We start from the raw sequence: 24,161 nt of genomic DNA, 5'->3' as shown, positions 1-24,161 counted from the left end.
TCAATTATGTGTAAACGAAGAGAAAACCACACGTGAAACTGTTTTTTAACCACTCCATCTTTATTGCTTATTCATATCTTTACACTAACGGCCTGGTGCTATTTAGATCAGGAAAAACTGGAATTCCATAATGTTTGGATCAAATATTCTTCACTCCATTTTGGATTACACGTATCAGCAGTTACAAAAGAAGTGTGACAGATGAAATTAGTGATGAAAGACAGCAGTTCTCCTGAAACATCATTATAAATAAAAATCAACCCCTAACAGTACCTTCCTGCTGTCTCTGACGCTCAGGACGCGCCTGGAAAACACAAACTGAAACATTCAATGACTTCAAATGAGAGAGAATAACTGATTCTCTATTTTCTCCACTAAAATCTTTAATCAAACACTGCTCGAGTTTTTGTGTTGTTCCCGTGTGAAAGTGTTGAATCCTCTTCACATCCACACGTTGGAATTCCAGACAGAAACATCAAGTGAGCCTCTAATAAAGCTTTGTTCATCTCACACCACCACTGCCTACTTGAACATTAATTTCCACCACGACTGTGAAGTAGAAACAGAGCTGTACCAATCAGATTCCCATAAATCACACAAAGAAAAACTGTACATGAGAACCAGGAAATCAAGTCAGTGGGTAAACCCAAAACATCTGATATGAGACAGCTTAAAAAACATCAGTTAGGCACCACATGAACTTAGTTCTTAAAGGGAAGTTCTGCTGTTTTTAAGCCTGGGCCCTATTTGTTTTCATGTTTTGGGGTCTAAATGACAAACAGGTACAAAAAGTTTTAGAATAGCTCCTGTAGATTTCTTCAACCTGCAGCTGGGAAACAAAACACACATTTTGGGGAAATGCGCCCGATCAGATTATGTCCACTAACATGTTTTTCCACCAACAGGCTCAGATTGTTATTCTAAGTGTTTAACAAAAAGGTCTGTCTCTGTAGGGATCCTTTCTGTAATGTTATCAAAGAGGAAGATGATCATTTTAACCAGAAACAGATGCTACATCGCTCTCTCTTCAAAGGCACCAGACTCCATTGACAAAAACAGTAATTTTACCCCGCAAGAAACAGAAGTGGCTGGTTAACCCCTGCCTTGATTGGCTAGTTTGTTTGTGTTATCGTGTGTTACTCAAACATTGTGTTGGATCTTAACAAACCAATTTAAATACCAAAGTCACATAGTAGCACAAAAAACCAAATTGAGGCTGTGGGATCTCCCATGTCGTGCAAGGAAAAATCACTGTTTTTATCAATGGAGTCTGGTGTGTGTGCAGAGAGCGATGTAACGTCTGTGTGTGGTTAAAACAATCATCTTCCTCTGTAACAAAAAGGTCTATCTCTGTAGGGATCCTTTCTGTCATGTTGTCACACACTTAGAATAACAATCTGAGCCTGTCAGTGGAAACAACAAGAACTTTTAGTGGACGACCTTTGACCCATCAAGGATTATGTTGCAGCCATTACAGCCTGTTTCACTGCTGCAGGCTGAATAGATCTACTAGAGACATTACAAAACTTTTTGTATATTTCAGTTATTAGACCCAAAATATATAAAAATCAGGCGCAGGTTTAAAAATACTGGAATTCCCCTTTAAGTGTAGTAGACTCTGAATGACAGACTGTACAGAGACACACTGTGGTGCAAGTGTGCTACATATTACAAACCACTGTGCAATATTTTACATTTGCAGGAGGAAAGTTTTTGAATGTTGTGTTGTGATGCACTTTGCTTTACTGGCATGAAGTTGGAGGTTCTGGCAGTCACTGGTTTAGGAGTACAGTGAATAAAATATAATGAATTAAATTGAAGCGAATGAAGCACGCCTCCTAAATCCTATTATGACCATCAGCTTACATTAGGCAACGTGAGTCTTTAATCCCTGCTCAGACTGCTCATTCAACCCCATTAAAGTCATTTATTAAAGAGAAATTAAAATGGTGATGACGCACCGACCTAAAAACTATATTTAACAAAAGTGCATAAATTAAAGTTTGTGATGATTAGAATTAAACTCTTTGCTCGGTTTAAAGGAGCAGTTTGTAGACTACAGTGTCATCTTGCATTAAAAGTGGGATTGCAGGTTGCAAACAAGTGATGACTGCTCATCTCATCCTTTATTTCCAAGCATTTAGGAGGAACTACGGTGGGAGAGAAACATCACATCAAACACGCGAGCGCAACATGATGTGCACTTATTTTACAGTGATTATAATTATAATAATAGATTTATTCTATATCTGCCAATTAATTTGCTAATGCATGAACCGATCTTACACAGTGGACCTTTAATATGACTGTAAATCAATTGCATTTTGCATCTGGACTATTGATTGGACCAAACTAAACTTTATTTTGAGGTGCACGTCCAGTTGCTTATACGCATAAATATTAGTAGCATATGGGTTCTTAACAAGTTATTATAAAGCAGTTATTTATGCCTTATTCTGCATGACCCTTTTCTAAATCTACAAGGCCATTCATATACAACAACTTCTTTACTCACTATCAATAAGCAGTAATTAGGCAGTTATTCAGGAAAAGCTTTAGTTAATGGTCTCATGCATGTAGAATGTAGTCATCCAGTACAAGGCATGAATGGGTGCTTTATAATGACTAAAAAAGAGGCAATATGCTACTTATATGCATGCTAATAAACAACCTGGTAATGCTGAATATGTCGGTGTTACCAACATCCGATTAACCAATAAAAAAAGAATAATTACGGTAGAATTAAAAAAAGTGAATTTGGGTTTTATGACTCGTATTTGTTTTTTAATTTTAAACGAACCTTTCAATTTCAGTAAATTTAATAAGTGAAGGACATAAAGTACCTGCCTCATTATTTTTATATAACTACAATTATTTATGAGGAAAATAACAAGTGCATAAAGTAAATGTCCCATTGCTGGCCTGGGCAACATGTAATGCATGTCTGTCGGGCTTCAGAGCTCATCTTAAATAAAAAGTAAAAAAATGTTGAATTTAAAATTTAAAAAAAACCTCAAATAAAAACAATAAAATTCTGAGCCTTGTTGGTAAACATCTATTGTGAGAACACTTTCTATCATTACCTCAGTGCTTGTATGAGGGAAAAAAACAGTGAAGAAACAAGTTAGTTTGGTTCTTTAAAGGCACCCTGTAGAGTCCTCTAGTGTCAATGTTTTGACGGGCGAGCCAATTTAATTTTTGTATCCTGGTCTCAAATAAAACATCCTATAAAAGCACAAGGGCAGCAGAGCTACGTGTATTTGTAAGAAACATAACAATGTCAAAGAAAACTATGCGCAACCCTTTTAAGGTCGCAAAGTATACTTTAAAATAAACTAAAATCAGCTTCTTATTATATGTCTGAGTTGCCTCAGGCCTTGAACAACATATTTTGGTGAGAAGCATCAACAAAATTGCAATAAATCTGCAGGCTAATGTTTTCTTTGCTCTGGCAGGTGTGTCTGTTTCCCGTCCTGGACAGGCAGATTTCCATCCGACCTGATTTAGGTCAGACGAATCACAACAGTTGATCAAATATGTGCCTAATGTCCAGCAGGGGGCAACTCCACTGGTGTGCATTCTATAGAAGTCTATGAGAAAATGCTCCTCCTCCTCTCCCGATGTATTCCCTCAGTAAACATGTTCCTAATGACTTTATGGTCTCAGTCTCTAGTTTCAAGTCAGCATGATGTTCATTTAGTCACTGATGCTCCCATTGAGAGTCACACAGACCATACATTGCGGGGCCACCTGTGATTGACAAGTGGCTACCAGGATAGAGGTGTAGCGATGTGTATCCACCCTCTCGTCCAAATACGGTCACTTCTGGCTTAATAAAAAACAAGATGGAGCGCCGGGAAAGCCAAACTTGACGCTCCCAAACAGCCTACAAACAACTCGAGGTTCATCCAATGTTTGTTTGTTCATTTCTGACCTCAGGGTTGCTCATAGTTGAAGAAGAGTTTGATTTAAGTGGAGCAGTAACTTAGCAGCATGTTGACCAACCAGTAGAAACGATGGGCCATAATCAGGTGTTTGCTTCAGCCTCGTCTTTTTGATTAGCACTGGAAACACTATTTAACCTGAGGGCAACACACTGGAGCAGCTTTAAGATCCTCTATCTTGCCTGAATTGTTACGTCAAGTTTGGTTAAAGACTTCAAGTTTGAAAACGATTAAACCTTGAGGAAGAAATAATTTACCTAACAAGACCTCCGTAGCCTGCTCTGCATTTGTGTTTGAGGGTAAAGGCGCGAGGCGACCTTAGCAGCTACTAGCACAACACGCCTGAAACTGAGCTCAAACCGTCAGCGGCTGAGTTGCCTTGTGGGTAATGTAGGCTCCAGCTTTTAACAAGGAAGAAGAAAGTGTGGCTCTTGTTTGAACAGGTCATTCCAAAAACATGGGCCCTAAGCTGCTGCTTCCATTCTTCTGATTGGAGACAAGCACAGGACGCTTCAAATGCTTGTTTTTTTGAATGGAGTTTGGTTAGACCATTTCTGATGCTACATCAGAGGAATCACAGCGCTGGGACACAGCGTCAGGTGCTTTCCCAAACTGAGAGGTTTAAATCCACCCAGCTTTAAGTTTATGTCTATTTGCTACTTTGCATCGACTTTTATGCAACTTAACACCTGAAAATGTTGCTTTTAATTGGGTTTGAAACCCTTGTAGACGGGGTTAATGACTCTAATGGGAAGAAAAAAGCATTTCTTTATGGATCAGACTTTGTGCATGTAGTTTCACATAAGTTTGTCCACACTGTGTATTTGCATTGGGTGTGGAAGCTCACTTCTAATTCCAGTTAAGATGCTAGACCGAGACAAGGTTGAACTAAACCTAAATAATCCTTTAAATAAGAGAGCATCCAGGATTGCCAGACTCCATTTGAATGATTGGTTGTTCTCCTGTCAATAGTTTCCTAGCTCTGACCAAGTCAGTGAAACCTAACCAGATTTAAATACAGAGTAAAGTCATGAGTGTTTACATTTATATTATAAAACATACACACAGTAAAAGGATGGGACAAACAGAGAGTATTTACATATATAACAAAGAAGTCCATCATTGTGCCACGAGGTCTGGGAAGTCTTCTCTCCCGACTAACATCAGTGTGATGCTTCTCTGCAGCCTACGCACATAATGGCTAATATTCACTGTACAGCTGAGCGGCTCCACGAGCACGAGCGAGCGGCGTGAAGCCTCTGACGGCGGTGCAGGACGCTACACGGCCTTTTGTTCAACGTTACACAGCTAACGGAGCTGAGCATCACTCCAACTGATTTGTTCTGTCGGTTAAATCTTTGTCACGCACACGCACACGCACACGCACACGCACACACACACACACACACACACACACACACACGCACACGCTGGGAGATAACAGTCACCCACCCCCACAAACCCATCCCAAAGGAAGAGATGCTGAATGTGCAGCCCCCTCACAATAAAACACCATGCACCACATCTTAAGTCCTATGTGTCATATATTAAAGTGTTTGTGAAGAGGGTCAGAGACACGTTTCTGCTCTAAATAATAAGAATGATGGGAATAAGAACAAAGCACACGATTGACCCTTCTTGTGGTGATGACAGTGGGAGGGGCCTTAGCTTGGTTTGCTTGATGTTTGCTGGGATCACGGCTCCGGTGGGGTCAACCTCTCTGTCCATAGTTTACCTCCTGTCCATGATTTGTTTCCATCGGGTCCTCTTTGAAGTTTTCACACTGCTCCATGACTTTGCTGCAAAAAAGGAAAATATTTTACAATTAGCTAAAAGTTATGTTCCGTCAGAAAGCTTCTTAAGCCACGTTCACACCCGCACTGCACTTCTGAAAACGTCCCCACATTGTCCAGGTGGGCCGCATGTGCAAACGCAAACTGCAGAATTTTTCACCCCGACTTTATGCAGACTTTTCCCTGCCAAGTAAAACAAAAACAAGAAGTCGAGGTGAGCCGATGTGTGCAGCAGGTAATACTCAGGAACATTCACTGTGAGCGAGTGGGCGGGGTGATGACGTTTATATCATGTGACCGGTGTGAAACCAGAAGAGCGACACATAACAGGACGATTAAAAACAGCCGAGGGTGAAGAAGAAGGATCGTTTACAATCCGATCAAAAGTCCACCTGGCGGGCTGCAATGGCACATCGAGGAAGGGGGACGATGTATGAATATAGTGGACAAGTAACTGTTCATATGTGTAAACATGTAAAAAGTCCTGTGAGCAAGGTTAGAAGCATCACTGGGTTTTTTCGTATGTCATTTTGCAAAGAAAGTCGCCTCACAAAGGAGATGACGGTGCACAGTCTGACGTCACGAGCCAAAAGAGTTTCTAATAGTCTTCACCCGGCCGGAGTTTCACAAAAGATCCGTTTTCAGTGAACTAAACGGTGTTCGTGTGGACGAGAGGCCAAAACGCAGAGAAAAATACCTGTGTACGTGTGGACATGGCCGTAGTAGTCGGAGTACAGGATGGCATCTCTGGCAGATATGGGATATTAGCATGAGCATGACAGCTTAACTACTTTTACAGCTATACCGAGGTTTCCTGAAGGTTTCATAGTCAACAGTGTTTTATTCATTTGGATTCCTGCAGACAGCAAATTTAAATCTTTCTCTTTGCCAAGTGCAACAGACAGAATATCAAACAAAGAAAACTAGTTCCTCTCATCTCATCCAAAAGCTACAGAGAGCGCTAACAAGAACATTAAAATGAGGTTAAAGAGGGTCATACATCCAGATCTGTCAGTCCTACCTGGCCATGTCCTTGGTCTCTGGCTTTGAGCTCTCCAGTTCCAGAACCTTCTCCAGAAGACTGATTCCTCCTTCCTTTATAAGCAGGGGGCAATACTTGCTCGCTGCAGACGGAAAACACATAGAAAGAGAAAAAGAATCAGAATTATTCCCGTGTATTTCTGAGTGCAGCACAAGTGAAAGAGGAAAGTTAATGTTGGAACAAAGAAAAAAAGGAGGTAAAGTTTTAAAAATGCATAATTATGTCCTAAAAGTAAACTCTACAGGCATGTGTGCCAGTGTGTTATCGTGGTTATTAGCTGCTGCTGTTAGAAACACCTCTGACTGTGTAAACGTGTTGAGTGTGGTTTTAACGCCTCCACAGCAGCAGACACTCACGGTAAACTGACACCAGGTTGAAGAGAGCCCATGTGGCCCAGTGCTGACTGACAGGTGAGATGCTCTGAGGCAGCAGCCGCAGGATCGGCTCGAATGACCTGAGAGAACAAACTCAATTTAAAAATTCAAACCAGGAAGAAAACACACAGAGAGCTGAGCAGATAGACAGCTTAGTGTACAGTAAACTAATGACTCATAACTTGCAAAGTCGGACGCAAACCTGTAGTTGATGTTGCGTCTCGAGGTGACGTCCCAGCTCTGGATGGCGTCCCACATCTTGTCCATCACTGTGTCTCGCCTCGGATCCTCCATCGACCAAACTTCAGGCCCGTCGAACATGATGTGTGACAGCACGCCGCACGCGTTGTACGACACCTCGATCCCATCGGCCTTACTGTCCAGCAGGTTACTGTCAGAGCATCACACAGGAGGAGAGAGGATGGAAGGTCATTCTCTCTTCACCAGGTTTCACTGTCGTTGTCACTGTATGTGCGCGTGTGTGTGTGTGTGTGTGTGTGTGTGTGTGTGTGGAGGAGCTGCCTGAGCCCCTAAACACGGAGGGCAGACACAATGATGCCAACAGAGATGACAGCAAATCATGTCTCAGTTAAGTTTGTGTCTGTACATCATCTAAGGCGAAGTCTGATAATCTTCTGCTGCTGTCATGTTAACTAATGGATGACAATGATTGAGGTCATGTCCATTTATCAAACAATAATTCATCAATATAATAATCAAGACAGGTTTTTCACGTGTGCACAATTAATCAAATATTAATCCTGATCACGATTTTTTAAATTATTATTATTAATTAATTGATTGACGTGATGTTGACATTTAAAATGCTCCGCCCGCAGAAAACTCTGCATATCAAATCAAGCGCTCCCTAAACCAACAGTCCCTCCCCCAGGGGGCGATGGAGAGGTTTGGCTTCACTTTTGGGGGAGCTGGCAGGTCATGTGATGAGCGCTTACCTGACAGAGCGGAAGAGTGAACAACAGAGACGGTCGGAGACTCTAAAGTCAAATGTCTGGAACAGAAGACGAAGAGCTGGTCCCCTGAAACGGCTCGTTATCGATTTTTTGGAGGTGACCATGTTAACTGGTGACTTTCAGCCGAATGTGTCTGTGGTTGTCGTGGTTACAGCAGCTGTCACGTCTTTGAAGTGTTATTTGTGCAAACGTGTCATGTCGGCGACTAACGCTCAGTCGCGTTTTGAACGCTGCTTGTTGTTTCGCTAAAACAGGAAGAGAGCGAGTCACTCGTCAAACTGGTCGTCACTTGTTTGGAGGTATTTCAGGTTTATTGTGACTATATATATATATATATATATATATATCATAAATTATAAGCAAAGAGGTCATGAAACCTGCGTCTGCGCCGCAAAGCAACACGACTAACTTGTTGAAGCAGCTGAAAGAACAAAGTGCAGCATGATGAGTGTGTGAAGGCCGAGAGGAAGAACGAGCTGCTCCCCGTCCTCCAGCGTCAAGTCAGACATCCAGAACAGAGACGCTGCACAGAGACACCCCATCCACCCGCCTCCCAAAGACACACTGAAATTACCCATGATGCACCACATTCAGGTGAAGAACCTGATCTTAAGTCTTAGTTTGACGCACATAAATTTGTACATGAGCCTGAAAGCAGCACAGAATGGATCTGAAAGTGTTGCTCTGTTTATTTAAATGTGAAAGTACAGAACATCTGAGTTATCTGGTGTGCACTCCAGTCTGCAGGTGAAGTTTCCTTTAACATGAAAAGACAGTGTTTAGGTGACCTCAAAGCCACTGGTTTTAAGAACAGTCCTGTTACCTGAACACGGAGATGAACTGTGGGGTGAGCAGCTGTGGCCTCAGCGCTTTGACCTCTGCTACATTTCCCAGAAGCCCCAGCATATTACGATGGAGCTCCTGTTTGTCTGGAAACTCCTGGAAGATCAGACAAGGAGAAGAAAGGTGAGAACACTGCAGTATAAGTCCTACAGCATGAGAAAAGAACACAACAGGTATCGCTAAGTCCAGTGTGGACTCACCTGCAGACACTCCAGGAAGAATCTCATGCCCCGACAGTTCAGGAACATCTGGCAGTTGTCGGGCGTCTCGTCGGTGATGTTCCACAGAGCGCTCCAGGAAAACTCCATCACCTGGTCGCACTGAGGGGAAAAAATACACAAGTTTTATATCAAGAATCCTCCTGCATTGGATGTTAACAAAGTTTAATGATAGAGGCAGGATTCTTTAAAGATATCTTTGCAGCAACTTTCTGTACAGAGAGACGGGAAGAGAGAGAGGTGTAAAATATGCTAACAAAGCTGCTCGGCTCTGAAATAATATTCCACACAAATTGATTCCAACTGACTGAGTTCGGATTTTATCTATTAAACATTAAAATACTTGATTCAAAAGTAAAAGTGAAACTCACCATTCTGTCCAGCAGCTTCTTCTGAATTAAGTTCAACATCGTCTGTGAGGGAGGAAGAACGAAACACAGAAAATGAAAACATAATCAGCTGATTCTGACTCTTCACGCGATTTCGACTTCTGCTTTAACAAAATAGGTTTTGTGGCTACAGGGTAGATTTCCCCAGACACTAGGGACTTTTGGAGTAACTTGGTGCATTTCCACAGCAGGTACCAGGGTCTAAATAAGGTCCCAGGGCCTGCATGTCCCCTCCAAAGGTCCCTGCTCTCGGGGCAGTACCTTCTGAAGGACAGGGACTTTTGGGTTTTTTGGAAACTTTTGGAAGTTTAGAGATGAACATCGCTGTTTGGTTGAATACTCACAGAATTCAAAGCCCTGATGAATGGTTTGCCTGAATGCGTTGCTATCCCACGCTTTAATATTTACAATGCTTTCATGAAGTCATTTTCACCGTAAGCTGATCATTGTTCAGGACAGGGGAGAGCACACAGGATAAAATAAACAGTCTTAATAATAAATTGCGAGATCTGTTAAAAATTTGAAATAGATTAAATTTTTTTATATTGAAAAATAAATGGTACAGGTGTACCCTGTGTAAAGCAGGTGTGGCTTTTTACTAGACTAATTTGCCTAATCTTTACGGGTCGTTAGATCTCGGTGGAAACTCAGGGTGCCTTCACACCTGACAGCTTTGGCCGAGACTTTCGGACTTTCCGGTTCGATTCAGTTGAGAACAGAATCAGACTAAGTAGGAGTTAATACAGGAAGCAAACCAAAACACAGTGCATTGTGGGTTGTTAAGGGATGTTGACACTTGCAGAGACGCCACGCAGCCAGGCAGCAAGATGAGTAGAGGACAGACGTGGGGGAGCGACGAGGAACTAGAAATATGGGCTGAAGAAATGCTTGTGGAAATGCACGAGAGCTCGGAGGTGTTCAAAGTGTTCAGAGAAAAACTAAAGGAGATGGAGCTGATCGATCTGTGGAACAATGTCGGTTAAATGTAAAAAACTCAACAACAAAACATTACAGTGATCGTGTTGAGAGTGACTGATCAGTGTGCTCTCTCTCTGTGTTTACTGCAGGAAGTTTTCCCACATGGAAATTCTGACCAATCAGAGAGCAGTTTCCTCGCTGGTAAAAGCTGCCGTGTGAACACAAACCAAGCTCGAGGCAAAATGCAGCTTTGTAACAGTTTGGTGTTTGATTCGGACCAAACAAACGGACTTCAGGTGTGAAAGCAGCCTGAGACACTAACGGGCCAGTTGAACCTTGAAAAGAAACTCCTGGGACTAAACATTCTGAGAAAGTCTTCTCTTTATCTATTCAATTAAATTCAAACTACTTTGTCAACACTAGGGATAACTGGTTCTGAGCAGAATGTACATGAAGAGCATGTACAATGACAGGGTCGTACCGAGCTCAAATCTGAGCTCAGATCTAAACTTAACACTGATATCAAGTAGAGTCATAAAGGAACAAACTGAGTAAAAACAAAAGAAGGATAGAAAGTCAAATACAACACCCACAGAGCGTTCAGTGATCTGACTGCAGAGGGACCGGACTGTCACATGTTTAAGAGACAAAAGCTCGTCTCCACGTTACCTTGACGAATCCCATCTTCCCCACAGCCTCCTTGTGATGGTTGTCCACCTGACAGACCAGAGCATTGCAGAGGTGCACGGCGATTCTCTGGATGGACTCGTCCTGCCGGGCCGGCTCCAGGATCTTCAGCAGCAGCTGGTTGACTCGACTGTACTGGAACTCCAGCTCCTCTGGGATGCTGAAGTTACACAGAGTCAGGCAGCAGTTCCTCTGGACCTGGAGCGGAGCGGGGAGGAGAGGCGAGAAGGTTTACCAGTCTGGAGAGCCGCTTCATGTGGCCCAAACAGGCCTTAAAGTTTATCTATGGCATTCATAAAATAAGCAGCAGACAGTTAAAACAATAAGATTATTCTGTTAACTTCACTTTGTTTAATACTTTCTACTAGTTTTGTTGGCCTGACAAACCTTCAAGAAATACTGATGTAATTAAGATGTTTTTGTACTAATAAAAAAGGAACAGTTTAGTACTAAAGTGGAAACAGAATCTCTCAGCATAAGAGTTCAGTTTTCATCCTAATTAGGGCTGAGCGATCAATCACTTCACAATCGCAATTGCACATGTGCAATAGTCACATCGCGGGACGTGAGATTGGGAGGCAAATTAACTGAAACAAGTAGAGCTGCTACTTTATTGTTCCTCGGTGCAAAATGAAAACTGGCCATTTTCTTGTTTTCCATCACTAATCTACAGCTGCTCGCTGACGCTGTGGCTACATATACAGGCTGGTAACGGAGCTAACATGCTGTGGATCCGTGATCAGAAAGCGCTGGTCGTGATGAAAGAGATGAAAGAGAGATGAGAAGAGAAAGTGCAAGCAAAGTGCACCAGTTGATCAGGAGGGTCAGATCACAGGTCAGACTCACACAACACGGATTATATAATGCTAACGTTAGCAGCCGTGGCAAAGAGTAATCGTTATCATTGTTCAAAAGGACAAATAGTCAAAGTTATCTTTATTATGCTGGATGCAACAAAACAGCAATGCTGCTTCTAAACGAGCCGCGCATTTGTCATCCGTCTGCGTGACAGCACTTTAAATCTGAAATAACTAGTGGATTAGCATCAATGTTTTTATCAACACGACATAATAACAGAAAACCTGGAAGTGTTTTATGAACTTTCCTGGCAGGAGGATGGATTCTATGCACGGCCAGGCTCAGGGGAGAAGGCGACGTCACATTAGGACAAAGTATAGTTTTGACGGCTGACTAACGGTAACTTCTCGGGTCCAGGTCCCAGCTTTCAAATAATAGACGGATCCCGTTCGGTTCCAAGTCGTACATTTCCGGGTCTCTTTGGGTTCGGGCACAACATTTTGGACCTGTGAAGACCTCTATCGCAAAGTGTTTACTTTTAGCCGCTACACCTGCAGCACACACACGGTGTGAGGTTGTGTGTGTCGACAGGAAGAAGGAGACCGGCACCGAGGTGATCACGCTGGTTAAACAAACATTCAATCACCGTTAGAAATGGAAGCTAACTTGGCGTATAAATAACGCAGCTGCAGCCCACAGGTCTGTTTGTATCTAATTTATAAAAGGAACGTGTCGCTCCTCCTGAATTCTCTCTACTTCTTCATAGGTCAGAGGTGATGAACTAAGAGTGATATAAATAGGATGAGGGTTTTGTTTTGTTAGAAGACTTATATGTCCCAAATAATAAACAGTATGATCTTAAGTGTTTATATGGACATTAAAGTAATAATCTTGAACATGATCATGTAAATAAATGTCTGTTAAGTCTCTATCTAACTCTGAATGAGGTAACACAATGGTGTTTGAGCCGATGGCCCACTGATGACAGAAAAAAATCACAAGCGGCGCCCAGTTAGTGACGCGTTTTCCATCAGCCAGCAGTGGTTGGTCTGCCAGAGAGGGTAGGCGGAGCTAAGCGGCAGATGGATGACTACAGATACAACTTCAACAAGAAGTGAAAATCCAAAGAAGAAGAAACAAACTCGACGCTCAGATGAAGCAAACAGTCTGAAAAGGAAAGCGACCGTCAGCCAGGAAAATCAAGAGTTACAACCAGAGCCGACCGTGGACGTCTGGTTAAACTGGGAAGTGTGTTATGCAATAACCATGTATTGCCATTAGGGGGCGCCTGAGAGAACCAAACTGAAATCTTCGAGACTGTCAGTTTAACACACGCTGCTTTCGTCGGGTAGAATTTCCTGTATTTTTTAAAACCTCAATAAATATCACAGAACAGAACATTATTGCTATGAATGTTTTTTCCAGTATGGTGCAGCCCCAAATGTTTCAGTCCGACAGCAGATAAAATAAAGAAACATTAGCTTAAAAAAAACAACAACATTTTCCTACAACCTCATTTTTCATTAATAAAAGGAGCAAATCTCTTAAATATTCAATGTGTTGACAGAAAGGTTCACTTTATAACAATGTGATTACCTGTGAACATCGAAAAGTACTTTAGCTTGAAGTGCCCATCACTATTAGGTAATAGGTTTATTAAATGGAGACAGGCTGTTGCTCGTGTGTAGTTGAAAATCTGTTCTTTAAATTTGTTTCCTTCCTGTAAAGTCATCCACGGCACTTTGTTCTGTTTGTACTGTCAGACAACGTCAACTCTTATAAACATCTAATGATCATTATGTTTAAAAACAATCTTCTATTGTAACATGTGATTAAGTCTAGTTCTCTCTGATGTGGTGGCAGTCTTACAGTGACCTCCTGGTACTGCTCCATCCCGTTCAGCACCACCTGTATGACCTCTCTACGCAGCCGCACGCTCTGGTCACTGCGGTACTCCGTGTTGGTCAGGTAGAACAGAGCCGCGCTGCCCGTCACCTGGATGCTCTTGTCGTATTTATGACACTTTAGGGCTGCAATGACGAGCTGAAACAACAACATTATGCAGAGTATGAGAAACATGCAGAGTCAGTGATGTCCCCGCCTTTCAAACACGACCAAACGTAGACTCGTGTCACCTGCAGAGCTCGGAGCAGCTGGCTGCAGTGTTGTATCCGGGCGATGTCGAACAGCTGATTGATGGCTCTGTGGGCGAGCTCAGGCCGAAACTCAGTGTACGCCTCGATCGCATTCAGGACCTGGTCCTCGTTCTTGGATCCAGTCACCTGAAAAAGGACGGACACAAAGATTTTACACACAAACACACCATGGACTGAGTGTATTTGAATGTGATGCAGACATACTCTAATGTGTGTGCGGCCCTTTATAAAGCCTGTACCTTATAAGCAGGTATGTGTGTCACATTACAGAGGGTGGTGTCATATAAACCCAGAAACTGCAGCGGCCTCTTCAGCTCCTGGAAAGGATAGATGCTGCTTTTACACGGCTCGATGCTGAAACAGAAGGAGAGAGAGAGAGAGACTCAGAAGCTGCAAAAATATCCAAAAGCTCTGAATTCTTTTCCATCCAGTGTCTCTGGAGGTTGTGTCCCACCTGGGCCGCCCCATCGCCTCCTCAAAGTGTGGGACCGTGCAGTTGTCCAGCATAATGTGACCTGAGATGTCCAGAGACACCAGGTTGACCAGCCGCTGTACGATGGCCGTCAGGATCTTTCTGGTCATCTTAAACTTTGAGCTCCGTCTGCTCTCCCGTGAGATGTCCAGATGCCTGAAGAACATGAAGTTTCATCAATGACTGAGACACTTTGTTATTTCAGGATTTGTGGAAACAACATCTGTATTAAATGAATGGAAAAGTGTTGGGTTTTACAAGCTTTCAGACATTGAAAATCATCACCCAGTGCCTGCAAAATACCTCAATCCATTCCTCAATCACTGAAGGACAATGTGAATGTGTGACATTGTATATTAACGGGTACATGGGTACACATTTATCTCCATTTGGCACCTTTTAAGCATCGCCAGCTTAAAGCAGTTGGTGTCTGTGAAGAACTACAGGCTATTTCAGCTTAGATTTCCAGTCTCCACTTTTGCTTTGCTATACTGCAATACTTTTTGATACCACGTGTTTTAACACGATACAATCGCCATTATTTTGACGTTCGACAGCACTGAGAGGTACCGAAGCTTTAAAGAACGTCGGATCTGCCGTGTGCAAAAGAGAGAGAGCAGCTGTTAGACAGGAAGTGAAGAGAGTCACACGCCTACACCTCCGTACAACCCCGCAGCACACCTGGAGCTCTGACACAGCAACAACACAGCGGCACAGCAAATGAAGACGTTTTGTGAAGTCCCATTCACAGACAGAGAGCGGAGCAGAGAGACAGCCATGTTTTCACTGAGTCAAGACCTGCGGACTCTTGGCTGAGCTCCAGACCGCTGCCCAGCGATGGACGTCCTCAAACGACCCAAACAGCAGAACAATAATAAGAGTAGAAACACAGCTGAAGGGCAGATCCTCTGCAGACACAGACAGCAGCTCACACTTTCCTGGATGATGAGTGAACATTTTAAGATGTGAAATCCTGCTCATTAAGTCTTTCGTTATTATTAACAGTCTGTGAAATGAGCTGCTCATGTTTCTGTAGCAGCAGTGTGTGAAGGTGGGAAATTAAAAACAAGAAAATGACCTCTTTTTGGTCCTAGGACTTTTATTTTTGTTGCTGTGGCAATGAAACAGATATCGCTTTTTATTTGACTAGTTTCATATCGAAGTTTGTGCCTAGCCGGGGCTTTCTGCAATGCATCCTGGGACATGTAGGCACTGCCTGCACAGCCCAACAAGCAAGGGAATTCATTTAATATCAACTCTACTTTTAATGCACCAGTGCACTCCAACATTAGTTCATGTCAGGAGTCTGACATTTTGAAGATGAAGAAGATTTAGTCAGAACTACAGAAGCACGTTCCTGCAGCCCCAGTTGCACTGATTTGCACAAAGTGCTGTTAAATAAGATCCTCTGCATACATACATATTTCATGACAGAGTTTTCAGTGATGCAGCTTTTACTACTGCGAAACATTGGTGCAGACCTTTAGTGAAAAAGGAAGAGTCAATCTGAGTGAGAGGAACCTATAAAAAGAGCAGCAGCTTCTCAGTGAGGCCTCTGCAACATCAGTCCAGAGAATAATCTAATTTTAACTTCGTAGGAAGCTGCATTTACATCTCAATTCTGTGTTTCTTCCTCTCGTTCATCCACCTGCAGCACATGTCATGAACATATGCGTTATGTTGTATTCTTTATATATATGAAACAGGTATAAATCTCTCTCTGTAAGAACTGCAAAACCAGGGTGTGATAAGAGCATACTGACAGTTTATGCATAAAGCCAACCCCTCGTCTTACCTGAGATTATTGATCTCCACCACTGTGCTGACCAGCTCCTCTGACAGGTCCACGTTATACAGAACAAGAGATGCCAGTCTGTCTTTCCACTGGGTGAGAAAAGCCGTCCCCAGCAGTTGAACATTAGAAAGATCTAGTGATGTGAGGGACTTCAGGGGTTTGAGGAGCGTCTCTGCGTCCACCTCGTCCGGCAGACCACCTAAGTTGAGCAACCTGAGGCGGTTGAACCCCTGGAAGTTAAAGTCCGTCTCTAGCGCTTGTCGAGAAACCGGGCTCTCGTCCTCCTCGTCCTCCGTGTCCTCGTTGCAGGCGAGCGGGGCGCCGCCCTTCCTGTAGAAGATGTGACTGCAGCCGAAGAGACAGAGAGACACCAACGTCTCCCGGAAGCAGGTCAGAGTTTTTAAACTGCGGGACGACAGGCTGTTGCAGTAGGTGAGGTGGAGCTCAATCAGGTCCTGGAAGAAAACACAAAAGAGAAAATGAGTTCACATCAGACAGAAACAGTCTGACCAACATTGTCCGAATCTGTTCTAAGATAATCGGTGTGAAACACAGAGATCTACATTCCTTTTGTAGTCAGCAGATCCTCCAAAAGGCTGCAGGTAGTTTAGCTTCTTCTGGACGTGTTCTTTCAAGTGAACTTTCTCTGTTGCAATCAGGGCGTCGTTCTGTGTTACCTGCTTGTAAAACTAATGCTCCTTAGGTTTTTATCTTTCTTACAGACTTTTTATCCTTTTATCAAGACTACTAAAGCTGCTTTCCCACTGGTTAAATAACCCGCTAACACCCGGCTTAATGGGAAAGGTTACAATCGGCATTCAGACCCGGGTCACATGACTCTGCAGCAGACCCAGGTAATTATCGCCTCGGCTCCGATCGGCATTAATAGGAACACAAAACCCTTGACACGCTAATCTCCACCCCCTTTCCGGTGCGATGCTATGCTCCGTCAGGAACTTCTGCGACTCCTCGTCATCTCAGCTACAAATTCGACCCGTCTCCGTCCGAGCAGCACTCGAACCCGAACATCGTTCCAAACTTGTTGTCGAGTTTGAGAAACAGACTGAATGAGTGACAGATACAATAAAGACCTAACCACTGTAACATCTTCACTGGTTACTAAACCTGTCGCCAGCGTGTTTGTGACGTCAGACGGTGACACAGCAGAAAAGAGACCGACAGGAGGATACTTCACTGACAATGGGAAAAGAGACAATCGGCATATATAAGCGGGTCTTTCCGGGTCTGAAAAACCTGCGTCAACGCGCTAATCTGGTAGAAAAAGGGGTTTAAAAAGGCTTGATGGGGCACCAGTTTAGCTCAGCCGTTGAATTGCACGTCCCATGTGCAAGCGCTGTGGTCCTCGACGTGGTGGTCCGGGTTCGGCTCCCGCCCTCGGCCCTTTGCCACATGTCGTCCCCACTCACTCTTCCCCTGTTTCTGACACTATCCACTGTTCTCACTCTCTCAATAAAAGATACACACGTAAAAAAGGCTAAAAAAAATAAAGAAAGCTTGATTTCAAAGTCTAACATGACGGTGCCATGACAGTCAGTTAGAAGACTATTTGGACATATATTAATTTTTAATGCCTCGCACAGCTGCCACCAGGACGGTGTCTGACGGGGAGATTTTCTGCTGAAGTGCCTTTGTTTATGTGTGTGTGTGTGTATATATATATATATATATATATATATATACACTGAATATATTTAATTTTTATGCATTAACTAGACAGGATCAGCAAAGATATAAGACGCACTGCTTTGTGTGGGGGACTGAAGGGAAGCAAAGTGACAAAATAAGTAGGCTTATATCTGCATATGGGAGGGACATGTCCATGTACCTCACCTCAAAGTGTTGTAGGATTATTGTAGATTTATTTTGGGCAGACCGAATTGTCCTAATCAATATTTGATCATAGTGGCGTTATCTTTGGGGTGAAGTCACATTAGAGAGAGGAGAGAGCTGCAAACGGTGATCAGCTGGCTCTGCCTTCCTCCCCCGGCTGATTCAGAAAGAGTCCCTAAATTAAGAGGCTATGTTTTTGAGAATGTGTTTTTTGTCTATGACTCAATGAATTTTAAAGTACCACAGGGCTGTGTCCCGGCCAACACTGAGACAAAACAAAGGCCCTCAGGTACCATTAACTAAAGGTTCTTGATTGTCACTTGACACATTTCTCTGAGTGGTAACAGAAAACCGAACAGCTGCCCCCTCCTCGTTCTGAGGGCTTGACATTACCGTTGCAATAAGAATCCTACATTACTATGATGCGAGGTGTCGGGTGTCCTTCCAATACTTCACAAGTGTTTGAGTCCACTCACTGCTAAATAAAAGTCACTGACAGGAGCTGAGACTTTGTTTTGTCGATGATCTAATAGCTTGAATCTATATTTGCTTAACACTTTTGAGGTTTTGAACAAGAACAGCCGTGACGTTTGGAGAAACTGTAAATAAGAACAATTTCTATTTTAAAATAATAGTCTGATAAAGAGATTAGCTTTATTTGGACAAACGTCTCTCATTTGTTTCTGTGTTACACTTGTAGATTAATGTTTAACCTTTTATTCAGCAATAAAGAGCCAAATGAAAGCAGAAACAGAACTGACTCCAGCTTTCTTTTCACACTTCTCTTTGAAACAGCAATACTATGGTTTTTTTTAATTACTTTTCAGTGCTGTCAGCATTTCACAGGCATTTTCTGTGATTGTTGAGGCCTAAAGTGCCTCATTTCACTGCAGATTTTTAAAAAAGTTGCAATGCAAGTTGTGATGTTTTGAGGCTTTTCTTTCTATGCACATCACACCTCCACTGTGAGCGACAGGGACAAACACTCCAATAAGGCCATCTATTGGCTGAGCGAGCTGTTTGTCTTCCGACATTCCTTCAAGTCGATTTCTGTCTCAGGACTCCAAATAAAATGTGTAATAACTGAATGACACTGATGAGCTTCAATCATCCCACTGACTTTATCTTTGACGGCAGACTCAAGGTGGCTTATAAGTGAGAGTATTCCCGTTAACAGCGGCACCTCATCTCGTTGTCAGTTAACGCTATGGCTACATAAACGGACAGTTCATGGAGCGTACATGCCGCGGAGTGTTTACTTTTAGCGGCTACACCTGCAGTGCACACACCGCATGAGTTTTCAAGCTTGTTTACAGGCAGGTGACAAACAGGCTCTGCGGCTTAGCGTCACTTTACTCTGTGCTCTGGAGAAGAGCTGCACTAATGTGATAACAGATGGATTATACCTGTGAATTCGTCTTTGAAAAAAAGGGACTGGTGAGTTTTCATTTTGCACCGAGCAACAAAAAAGTAGCAGCTTGACATATTTCACTTCCTGCAACATGACTACTGCACATGCGTACATCACAATTGCGATTGTTAAACGATATATCGGGCAGCCCTACTTCACATGCACGGGGAAATCATATGCTTGGTCAAATTTGCAGAAAAGTTGAGGCAATTTGCCTGAATTGAAAAGTCGAGAAAAAGTGGCAGAAATTTGAATTTGCATAAATTCACTGACTTTAAATGTCAGAATTTTCTGGTTGTGATGTTCCATGAAAGTAAACTTAAAAAAGAAGATGCTATACTAAACAGATTATTCTGACAACCTTAACTAATTTTGCAGACTCCCACCTGTTTCCTTATGGCCTCCAGATCTCTGTCGTGTACGAAGTCTTCTCTCAGCTGAACCCGGGTCAGTCTGGTGCTGCGAGGGTCTGAGAAGAGTTGGAAGAAGCTCTCCTCTGGTTCAAAGTTACTGTCTGTGTGGACCAGCTCCATGTATCTGTTTAAGAAAAAGATAAACAAATGGTCAGAAATCTGTTATATTTAAAAAAAAAAAAAAACTGGAGCATTCTGACTGGCAGAAAATATTGTTACGTACGTGTTGACCAGCTTGTCGCAGATCTCACTGGGGAGGAAGATGTCTGAGCGCAGGCAGAGTTTGTTCCTGAATCCCTGGTAGCACATCGTCTTCCTGAGGTTCCTCAGGCAGAAGACTGTAGCCAGAGTCATGAGGCTGTCAGGGTTGTCTCCTGCTTTGGCTGCCATGTTTGCCTCTTCTTCGTCGGCTCAGATCACAGACAGGGCAGAGCAGGGGACCTTGGACGCCTGCAGTGAACCAAATCAACATTACAAAATCAGTTGAACATAGATGATGAAAAAAAAAAAAATTCTATATACCTAATTTTTTTAAATCTTCACCGACCTCAGGTATTCTGTGTTATTCAATCCTAAATCACAAATAACCTGCCGATACTTTTGATTTTTATGCAAAAAATGTTTTCTAATTTAAGCTGCTGATTGACTTCAACATAAATATCACATGATGTCATACATCAATGCTATTTTTGGCATTCACCCATTGATGCAAAAATGGTCTGTATGATGCTTTTTCTGCACGGTAAAAAACAAAAACAAAACATTGATTCCACGGTGGATACATACTGTAACGACTGTTACTTTGACAGTTACACCTATGCTATTTAAAATCAAAATAATGTCAAGCACATTAACAAGCAATTACAAAAAACTTACATTGATACAACTCGTACTGTACTTTCCGCGTGTATTACGTTACCAGGTAGTCATATTACAGTAAAAATGCTTTACTGCCATTATAAACCTATAATAGACCTTTGCACACTTGGCAAAGTTAGCCGTAATTTCAATGGCTGGCTGCTGTTAGCAACTTTACAACAACTTCTCCTAATATTACTGACATATTATTTCGTTTCATTAAAAAAAAAATATTACTCTTGCTGTTAAGTTTAAGCTTATAACACACCCTGTCTTGCTTTAAAGTTGGTAACTCTAGTTTGTTGGTTAACCATACATAGTAATGAATCCATAGGGAGAAACAGCGGTGTTCCTAAGTTAGCTAGCTAGCTAGCTGCACTGTAGAATAATTTACTTTTACAACACTAACGCTAGGTAGCTACATGCTAACAGGCAACAACTATTAGCCTTCTCACTCATAACAACATAAAATACCACAGAGTAACACTTGTTATTCTAAGTTAAGCTTAAACTTGCCAATACGGTGTCACCAGTGCATTCAGCGTCTGTGTTAGCTTGTGGCTAACGATGACTTTCCCTGCTATGATGTTAGCTAACTTAGCCAGCTGGGCTAGCGCTAGCGTAGCTCTCTGTGTGAAACCGCAGGCTACAAACAGCAGTCAGCGGGGTTAGAGTGCACGGCTCATCAGACAGGGGTCTACCTTAGCTTTCGCCAAGGCTGTGAGTCTCGATGATGGCGAGAAATGCAAGTATTATCACCAGTCTTCACTCATCTGATTTTCGTTTTCGTCCGATGTCAACAAACAGACTCCTCCTACTCCTACTTCTACTACTCCTCCTCCTTTTCCCATCTCTTTCTCCTGCTCTTCCTCTTCCTCTTCTTCTTCCACTCACATCACTCATCATTTCAGTTCCTATTTGGATACTCCTGCAGTATATTCTTATTATTCTGCTCTCGGTCATCGAAACATTTCTCCTATTCTTGTTTAATTACCTTTCACATTATTGTTACAACTTATAGTGACAGTACTGGTAGTTGTAGTAAGCGGAGTATAACGTAAAAACACTAAACAGCAATACTAATAAAGTCAATTGATGCAGTTTTTCATCGGTTTTTCTAGATGCATTCACTAAAAATACTATTTATTATATCATAATATTTCTATTTAACCCCCTCTCATATATGATTTCATTTAAATCAAAACTACTTATAAGAAAATGAAATAGTTTTAGTTTTAGACCAAGTGAAAGAAATAAAGGATTTTGAAGGCATATAAAAATCATGTGAAATATTACTTTTACTTGTTATCATGTATGATTATGTCTTATATCATGCACAATCTCAACATTGATCATCTGGTGCAATATAAGTTCTTATTACTTGTTATTACTGCCTATATGATTGTCAGTGTAATTGCTACCACTACTTTTCTACTTAGCTTACTTTTGAACACAACTTATTGTACTTCCATTGTTATTCTATACACTATAATACTTATACTTATTCTGTCACTCTTTGTTGTTGTACTGTACTTTTGGAGCAATCTGGTACATTATAATACAAGTTCTATGTTATCTCTCTTCTTATGGAATAGCTGTCATTATAGAACAGAAATTATTTCATTATTACATCATTTATCACCTTATATCTACTACGATGAAACAGTCAAAAGTAGTTTCTAACATGTGCATCCCTTATTTAATGTAAGAGGTCTTTAAGAGTCTACAAAAACTAGGACCCAGGACCTAACCTGCGACCTGTACTGACCTTTGTTTCATATGGTCAATCGAGTCCAGTCCCTCACTTAGCACAGGTCCAGGGTCTTTTTATCCCATTATTATAACTATTTGTTTGTTTTTAGTCAGATGACAGTCTAACAGTTTAAACGTTTAAAATAGATTAAAAATGAAAGGGAACACTTTTATATTTTAATTTGGAAGACTTGTGTGTTTAAATAAAGACACCTCAAGTTTAAACTGTGATATCTAGTCACATTTAGAGCTCTGGTAATCCGGGTAAGGTCTTGAAATGTTTGCATCCTGATCAGGCAAATTCAATCCGATGTTAGATTAAAAAGCAGCACAAAAATGAGATGGATTATTTTATTCTGGATAGTTGCGATTCCCAGTTGCGGATCCATCTGATCCTAATTAAACTTCTGTAACGTGGGCCAAGAGGATGAATCTCCTTCTTTAATGGTAAATAAACTTATATCTGTCACCACCATCATTCTTAAATTTACTTGTACACAAACTATGCTGGTAATGCTTCAATAAAATCTGCTTTCAGTCATGTTCACCAAGTAATAAACTCAACCTTGACACAATATCTGCTCCATCCAAGGACAAATTTGAAAAAAATTTGAAAAAAATTTTCACCACTGAATCTATTTGCAGTATCAGAATTTGGACTGTAAAGAACGATGCACATTTTCAGATTATTGTAGGACATGTGTTTGGGTAAATATCAATAGGCCAGAGAAAAAACAACTCATGCACACTCTCCTTGAACTTAAACTTTTTCAAGGCTTTAATTCCAATAAACTATATTTACTTGCAATAAAATGTCATAAGGAATACAAATATTTTATCCACAACTTGATAACAACCAAAATGTATTTCTTATAAAGATTATTGTAAAGTAAAAGGACAGAATCTAAATCCACATATTTATACTGTATAACGGTACTCGAAAAATGTCTGCCCTCTAGTGTCCGCCAGCAGTTATGACACTGTCTACAGACACTGAAACAGGCAGCGTGATTCACCAACAGGAATCCACAACAAACAGTTACAGACCGCAGAGCTTTGCAGCGGTCACAAACAATTCAAATTAAATGTTGTATTGACAATAACACACATATCATTCATTCATTCATTAATAGTAAGATGTTTTGAGTCCATGTGTTTCTGCAAATGTATTAACATATTTATCAAATGTTTACTAACAGAGTCAAAATTTGTTTTATGGGCAGAATATATAATATAATATAATATAATATATAATAGAGTTATAATATATAATAGAGTTACGATAATAGGCAAACCTTTATTGATGGAGAAAAAAAATCAAAATCTAAGTTACAAAGTGCTTCAGACAGGCAGAAAAATAAGTCATAAAATCATCAGGTTTTAAATGAAGTAGATATAGATACAGCCTTGGCAAATAAAATAAATAACAAATATGGAATTAAAATACAGTAAAAGAAAATTACAATACTTAAA

The 24,161-nt window shown here is 41.5% G+C and overlaps 1 protein-coding gene across 1 annotated transcript; it reads right to left on the bottom strand.

Annotated features, from left to right (window-relative positions):
- Positions 1-53: 53 nt before the first annotated feature.
- On the bottom strand, positions 54-21,725 carry zer1 (zyg-11 related, cell cycle regulator). Its single transcript, XM_069677316.1, has 16 exons — positions 21,638-21,725; positions 20,302-20,528; positions 20,052-20,202; positions 16,404-16,858; positions 14,591-14,764; positions 14,376-14,490; positions 14,116-14,262; positions 13,850-14,023; positions 11,165-11,380; positions 9,560-9,601; positions 9,171-9,290; positions 8,951-9,066; positions 7,356-7,544; positions 7,136-7,233; positions 6,759-6,861; positions 54-5,743 (listed from the first exon to the last, which is right to left on the bottom strand). Exons 2-16 carry the CDS (start codon positions 20,466-20,468, stop codon positions 5,656-5,658), a joined length of 2,355 nt encoding a protein of 784 aa, XP_069533417.1. The 5' UTR covers positions 20,469-20,528; positions 21,638-21,725; the 3' UTR covers positions 54-5,655.
- Positions 21,726-24,161: the final 2,436 nt, after the last annotated feature.

This window comes from Semicossyphus pulcher, unplaced genomic scaffold (genome assembly GCF_022749685.1).
Source record: "Semicossyphus pulcher isolate SPU_LCO1_2020_fin unplaced genomic scaffold, fSemPul1.0.p SCAF_28, whole genome shotgun sequence".
Classification (NCBI taxonomy): domain Eukaryota; kingdom Metazoa; phylum Chordata; class Actinopteri; order Labriformes; family Labridae; genus Semicossyphus; species Semicossyphus pulcher.
This window is presented reverse-complemented; position numbering and strand designations above follow the sequence as displayed.

Excerpts from the sequence above, each read along its gene's own strand:
- zer1 (XM_069677316.1), bottom strand. The coding sequence starts at position 20,468 with ATGGCAGCCAAAGCAGGAGACAACCCTGACAGCCTCATGACTCTGGCT. Across the intron at positions 16,859-20,051 it reads TGGAGGCCATAAGGAAACAG|GACCTGATTGAGCTCCACCT; the intron begins GTGGGAGTCTGC and ends GTTTTCTTCCAG. Across the intron at positions 11,381-13,849 it reads AGCAGTACCAGGAGGTCACT|GTCCAGAGGAACTGCTGCCT; the intron begins GTAAGACTGCCA and ends GCTCCGCTCCAG.